This window comes from Tachypleus tridentatus, chromosome 7 (genome assembly GCF_004210375.1).
Source record: "Tachypleus tridentatus isolate NWPU-2018 chromosome 7, ASM421037v1, whole genome shotgun sequence".
Lineage (NCBI taxonomy): Eukaryota > Metazoa > Arthropoda > Merostomata > Xiphosura > Limulidae > Tachypleus > Tachypleus tridentatus.
In genome coordinates, this window is record NC_134831.1 from 193,514,915 (window position 1) to 193,522,130 (window position 7,216).

The following is a 7,216-nucleotide window of genomic DNA, read 5'->3' on the forward strand; positions in this document are numbered from 1 at the left end:
TTTGTATAGTTCTCTACCAAAGATTAACAAAACATTACCACCAATGATGAAGCAATGTCTGTTTCAGGCTGTTGGATTTTTTTCAGTTTGATTTGTCAAGTCATTCATCTTGTTTGTTCTTTAAATGTTACGAAAATTTCTCAATATCTTTAGATGTGTTCTTTATTTTCTAGAAACATGGGGTGTAAAAGCAGAATATCCAATGGAAATTCCTTCTCCAGGATCAAGCAAAATTCCAGGGTTTTTCAGACAAGGGTCACTGTATGAACAGACTCCTATTTCAGGTAAGATAGTTTGACTACTAATCATGTATGTACATTTAATAATTTGTTAGACCAGTCATTCAATGCCTTGAAATGAACTAAACCGAAGAAATAACATTTTATAAACACATGGTACTTACCTTACACACATTAAAAATTCATGATATTTAAATAAGGAAGTAATGTTTGGTGATAAATTAAGTAATTAATTAAAAACTAAATTAATAGAAATTCTGATATTAATTATTACAGTGTCACATCAACAGAAGAATGCTACAGTTAAATTAATCAAAGCCAAAGCTATCCAGGAACCCACCTATATCTAAGTTAATATTTTGTCAATCTCATTTTACTAAAAAGCTAATTTGACACAACCAACAAATCTTTGTCCTCATGATCATGAACCTGTAAACCTTTCTGAAATTCAAATTGCTTTATTGAATGTAACTGTGATTCAATAATAACCCACTACTATAAGTCAAAAGAATCTATTAAAACCAGAAAGTAAGTGTAAAAGTTGCTGTTATTGTACTTTTCTTAAGAAGGTTTCATTAAAATTTTAGAATCCAATAAAAATTATTATGTTAGCTTAGGTAAAGATCTCTTCAAGAACTGCTAATCTGTGGTACTTTTTCAACTTGTAAAATCTTTGTGTTACATTATCTCTGAAATTACTTTGGTGGTATTCAGTATACTCTTCTATTAATAAATGCCACTTAATTAATTAAGTTCACATCTCTTTCAAATTAGAGTCAGATGATCCATCAAACAAGAGTGATGTCTGTTGAAGAAACTTCACCACCATAATTTTATCAGAGTTTGAGTGTATGGTCACTACCAATTGTGCTAGCAGTAACAGACACTTTGTACTTCATTTTCTTCACAACACTCAAAATATACTTACTCCTGAATCAAAGAAATTTCTTTATTTTTAATTTATATACAGACAGAGATATGAAGAGGTTATTATTAAATGGATTTGGCATATTATTGACTAATTACATAATCATTATATTATCTGTTCTCCAATATATTCAAGTTTACAGGACTTTGAACCACTTAAACAAAATGTTTTTTATACATATTTCCATAGTTATAAAACTTTAAAACTGTTAAGATAATGCTGGTTTGTTTAATAATATCTATTTTAAGTTAAAGGTTTAAGTTTACTTAAGTTTTTGTAATACTGAAGTCTGAAATATGCAGAGTAATTTTGATTGGAATTATTTTATACTAAATACAATCCAAATAATAAAGTATTTTCATATTTTATCAAAAGTAAAAGATTATATTATCACCTCAAATGATCATTAGTGTTAGAAACAATGTTAAATTATGCTCAAAGGAAGCTACTTGGATAAAAAAAAGAAAAACGTTATTCCTCTTTATTAGATGTAAATTCATCTATATTATTTTAAACAGCCACAAAGTTCTCTTGTATCACACCAGTAACAATCTAAACAGTCACCTGGTCCTGTTGTGTCCCATCAGTAATAATTTAAACAATAATGAGGTTCAAGCCTTTGTCATACCTTGACACACTGTTAGCTACCAGCCTCTGTCATATCTCACCAGTGACACTTGACACATTGTCAGTTACCAGCCTCTGTCCCACCTCACCAGTTGTTATATATCCAATGATTAGGAGTCAGCAATAATCCTTAAAGACTAGAATAGCAGCTCAACTCCTGCAAAGAATATTTATGACATTATTTTAAATTTTCTGGAAAATATGCATTTTAAGCATAAACAAAATATAATGCGGAATGTTTCATGTAGAACTATTAAAAACTCTTTTAAAGACTTGAATTGCTCAAAATAATAATAGAGTGTAGAATCTATTGAGATTATTTTTTGGTATTATGATGTTAATATTTAGGACTGTAAATGATGAAATCAATTTCAAATGAGTTTCAGTTATTCAAAACTTTAAAATATTTTCAGCTATGCCTTTTAAACTCTGCCTTGGGTAATCTTAATTTTAAACTGTGAAATTAGAAGTAATCTATCATTACAGTTAGTGGCAATTTTAACATTTGAAGAAAGTGTTTTTAAACCTATGGTATGTTATACCTGCCTTGTCACCAAAGGATGTGCAATGTTTTAAACTCTTATTTATAGAACTATTGTTAAGTGTACTACAATTAACTGCATTGTTACTGTTACATTCTGTAATTTATTGTGAAGCTGTTTGAAACACTGCATTTGTTTTGTTTTTGTACTGTACGTGTATTATGAATGTCATGTAAAACAGTCAGTTGGAAGTGGATGTTCTGGGTTTATTAACCCATTCACTGAGGTTGGTATATGTATCTGGCCTCTAAATGTTTGTTCTGCTCACTACGTCAACCTATCAATGCCATTCCTATCTGTTAAATCTTTAAGACATTTTGGATTTTATCCAACTACGGCAGCCCTCTCTGACATCATGAGGAAATAATAGATTTACTGTATGGCATCATATCACAAAATGCTGATGGACACTGGAATTTTTAAATCACGAATCCATATTTGTAACAATCACATATAACGCGAGTTTCATTCCACAGTCAGAAAGGGAGACAGAGGTGCACATGAACAAAAGTACAAGTGTCACATGACCGACTACCTAAAACCTAACTGGTCAAAATACCAGGAAATAGAAAGCAAAAGTCATCCAGAGTACATAAGCATATTTTTGTGATGTGAAAAAAATTATGCGTATATCGTTACATCGTAGTTCCTTATAGCATTTAATGTTTTCGACATAATCTACATTTCTTCTGATGAAGCGTTAATATTGTTTAATCAAATAGTTGCATGCCTTCACAACCCCATTGCATTAGCATGTTCATTGTGCATACCACAATATATATTGACTTTTGATTTCACAAATTAGAGCCCCTCTCCCCTTCAAATATTCCCCGCCCAGGCCTGGTGCCAAAATAAAATATTCGTAATTGATAACTCAAGTACAATCACACGTCTTGTAAATTCTGCAAACATGAGTATTCTAAAAAAACTCCACAACTGTACGTGGAAATCACACGATGACCTACTCACTGCAAAAGAGGGCAGAAAAATCGTAAAATACAGACGAAAACGCAAAGCCGAAAAATTAAAAACAAAGTAAATACGCTTAGAAACGTTGTAATAAACGAAATAAAAAGACTTAAGTAGACAAATTTGTTGAGTAGCGTTCAAGACTTAACACATATGTATAGAGACCCCAAAACGATTCACTGAAAACAGTAAAAATACACCATATATCCTACACTATAACATCATAGTCAACAACTCATCCAACAATGAACGTCATTCTACAATAGTAATTCCCAGTCGACTACAGAGAGGCCCAACCGTGAAAGTATTAACGCTCAAGATACGACAAGACGACTATTGAATGAAGCAATAACAGTAAGAAAAATAATACAAGACACCCTTAAATAGACAAAAACTAGAGTTTATAACAAGACAAAATACAATACACACTTATTTCATACCAGTAGCAGGAATACCCAATTCATTCCTCAAATCAGGCAGCATACGAGCGGCTTGGAAACAAGGGGGTGTTTTAACGTTTCTGAAAGAGGTAAAGCCAGTACGCTGACATAAAAACTACAGACCAACCAGCCTAACTTGCTGTACTGGGAAACTTCTAGAAAGATAATCAGTTCCAGATAATTGACCTATCTCGAACTGGCATAACAATTACCGGAAATACAAAACTGACTTCGGAATAAAACACAATCTACATATCACATGGTAAAACTGACAGAAACCACAATATACACTTTTAATCGCAACGGAATTGTGTTGAGAAAGCAGGTAACAGTGTATGGCAAAATAATTTTAAATTTCAAATGTACAAAATGAAACAACTGTGATTATTATTCGCTGGCTGTCTAACTATCTAGAGATCAGGAAAACTAGAATTCATATATCGGTTACCTTCCCGAAGGCAGGTGTCCCTGAAGGAGGTGCAGATAATGCAATACTTTTCATCGTGTGTATATAAAATGCCTCCGTTAGACCCAAATCTCCGGTCTTGTTGCTAGTTTGCTGGTGATGTGGCTATATGAAAGAGTTCTTAAACTCCAACCACTGCAGTGACTAAACCAAATAGAAAATTACTATAAGAGATGGAGAGTCAGAATAAATGTCCAAAAATACAAATTACATTATTCATGAAATTAGTTATGTAAACAGTTTTTAAATGAAACCCTTCTCCAAGTAGTCACAACAGCTAAATTACTAGGCCTAAACTTACCATTCAAAACTAAATTGGAACAAACATGTAAATAAAATTAGAAAAAAATATGTGGAAAAGAGCAAGTTATGCACGAAGTACGACTGGCAACAACTTAAAATATCTAAAACATGCATACGTCAATTTGTAGAGTATGCCTGCTGGTTAAATTAAATATAAAATTAAAAACCAGAAACAATTCAAAGTTCACTAATTACTCAAGTAACTCTTACAGATACGCAATTATGCTAACACTCCTATGTTCTTAGACGAACTACTAAATAAAATAGCCGACTACTTCAGGAAAAATGTGAACAAAAATGCTTTACTATGAACAATTAAAAACTTTATCATACATGATAAAGATAGACCTAAATATATTCACCACTAAATCAAGCAATATCGTCACTTACTACTGGGCAAACCGGTATCTTTACAGTGTTAGTTTTATTTTAAAAAGATACTTAGGTAAAAATAAGATCAATACTGTATACTTAATCGGTATTTATAGAACTGTTTACAAGAACAAGACCGTATACTCATAACGAATGAAATAAAGGGGAATATGTTTTTTACGCCTTTCGACATGGCCATAAAAAATTTACTCCTGTATGCGTTAACCAACAAACAATTGTAGCATGCACGAAGTAGCTGTATTATATTAAAACAGAATTTTTGGTTTGAACAATAGCGGGTAACTGATGTTACTTCGGAAATTCTACGGGCTTAATAAACAACAGTCAAGGAAGGAGGTAGAGATCCCAGGTGCACTTGATCCTTTAGGATCACATGACCAAATAAAATAAGAGAAACCAGGCACCATCTGCAGTGAATGGGCCAAGTTAATTAAATAATTTAAATATATTTTATCTAAACCAGAATAGCATGTTAAGGCCAGTGAACATAAAAAAATATGTATTTTGCGTTGTTAGACTCAACCACTTATTTGAGAAGAACTTCGAAAGATGAAAATAAGAAAAGGGATTTTTTTTAGCATTTAATGGGGAAAATGTGAACACTATGAAATTAGCTTAACAAGACAAACCCAATCCAATGCTAGGTTGGTTGTTTGGCATTTATTGGCGAAAAAACTAAAATACCTGCGCCAAACAACCTGGAAAACGAAAAAAAAACGTAAAAATATAATCGTTATACCATGTAAAAATGAATCAATGTAAGAGTAAAAAATGTTTAAAAAGCACGTAAAAAACAATTACATATGCTTATGGTCCGTAAAAAGGTGCCAATGCAACGACAGTAAACTATATATATTGTGACTTGAGAAATATAAAGGCTACAGATTAATGTATTAGTACCAGATAAAAGAAAACGGTCAGTTAAAAACTTATGTAGCGAAGCCAGGACAACTTCCTCCTGATTTTTACCCAAACAATACGGAAAAAGTCCAATAGAAGGTTTGAGCTGGACAAACTTGTGACGTTGCTCACTCCAAGTCGACTTCCAACACATGTTGGAGACGCTATAGACCTTAAGAACATGGAACAATGTATACATGTAGCCATATTCTTGTAAATATGTTTCTGAGGTTCTTTTTCGTATCAGTTTTATGCAGGTTTGCTATCAGCAACTGAATCGATATTCTGAACAAAATCAACAAGAGTCGTGTTTGAAGAGAAATGATTCTGAGCATCAGAACTTGATACTTCATTTGGATAAAATCGAATCTTGAAAATCTCAATGTCTATTTAGAAGAATACATCAAAAACAAACAAACATGAGAAATAAAAACTATAATTCTTTTAAAAATTCATCTCACATTTCAAGTGCATTATTACTTTTTAAACAGTTACTTTCACTTTAATTCCATGTTTAAACATTCAACAGTCACTCTCACACCTCAAGTGCTTCTTTGGTTATTAAATTCTTACTTTCACACTTTTATTCTTTGTATAAAAATTCAACACTCACTCTGAAAGAACAGGTGCCTCTTTGGTTATCAAACACTTACTTTCATACTTTAATTCCTTTAAAATTGAAAATTTATCTGACATACCATTCCATGTTTAAAAATTCAACTTTCACGCTGAAAGACCTTGTGTTTCTTTGGTTATCAAACACTTCCTTTCACGCTTTTTTCTCTGTTTAAAAATTCAACATTCACTGTTAGAGAAAAAGTGCTTTTTGGGTATTAAACACTTACTTTTACACTATAATTCGTTTCTAAATTCAAAATTCATCTCAAATATTCAAATAACAAGTTCTTCATTGCTTATTAAACACTTAATTCCCACTTTAATTCCTTGTTAAAAAATTCAAACCCACTCTGAGGGAGCAAGTGCTTCTTTGGTTATCAAACACTTACATTCAAGCCTTAATTCTTTGTTTAAAAATTCAACATTCACTCTCAATGACCATGTGCTACTTTGGTTATTATACATTTACATTTTAATTCCTTTTAAAATTCAAAACTCATCTCACATATCAAGTGCTTCACTGCTTATTCAACACTTAATTTCTTACTTTCATTTCTTGTTTGAAACTTGAATACTCCCTCAGATAGACCAAGTGTTTCTTTGGTCATTAAACACTTACTTTCATACCTCAATTCCATGTTTAAAAATTCAACACTCACTCTGACAGAGCGTGCTTCTTAGGTTTTTTAAAAAGTTACTTTCACACTTTAATTTCATGTTTAAAAATTCATCACTCACTCTCATACACCAAGTGCTTGTTTGGTTATAAGCATTTACTTTCACATTTTCAT

General features: G+C 31.7%; 1 protein-coding gene and 1 long non-coding RNA gene across 7 annotated transcripts in view; one reads left to right on the forward strand and one right to left on the reverse strand.

Annotated features, from left to right (window-relative positions):
• Window positions 1–1,535, forward strand: part of LOC143257595 (rhotekin-2-like) — a 34,679-nt gene extending 33,144 nt beyond the window's left edge. For all 4 annotated transcript variants that reach the window (XM_076516544.1, XM_076516543.1, XM_076516546.1 and 1 more), the window contains 2 exons: window positions 174–284; window positions 1,014–1,535. In XM_076516544.1, the coding sequence (XP_076372659.1) occupies window positions 174–284; window positions 1,014–1,051 (149 nt within the window). In that variant the 3' untranslated portion in view covers window positions 1,052–1,535. The remainder of the gene's footprint in view (window positions 1–173; window positions 285–1,013) is intronic.
• On the reverse strand, window positions 1,168–5,292 carry LOC143257596 (uncharacterized). Of its 3 annotated transcripts, none has more exons than XR_013031961.1 (3): window positions 5,068–5,292; window positions 4,194–4,355; window positions 1,168–1,951 (listed from the first exon to the last, which is right to left on the reverse strand). It is a non-coding gene; the product is annotated as an uncharacterized LOC143257596 (long non-coding RNA). The 3 variants fall into 3 exon arrangements; XR_013031960.1 differs by having other exon boundaries at window positions 4,877–5,291; XR_013031959.1 differs by having other exon boundaries at window positions 4,905–5,290.
• Window positions 5,293–7,216: the final 1,924 nt, after the last annotated feature.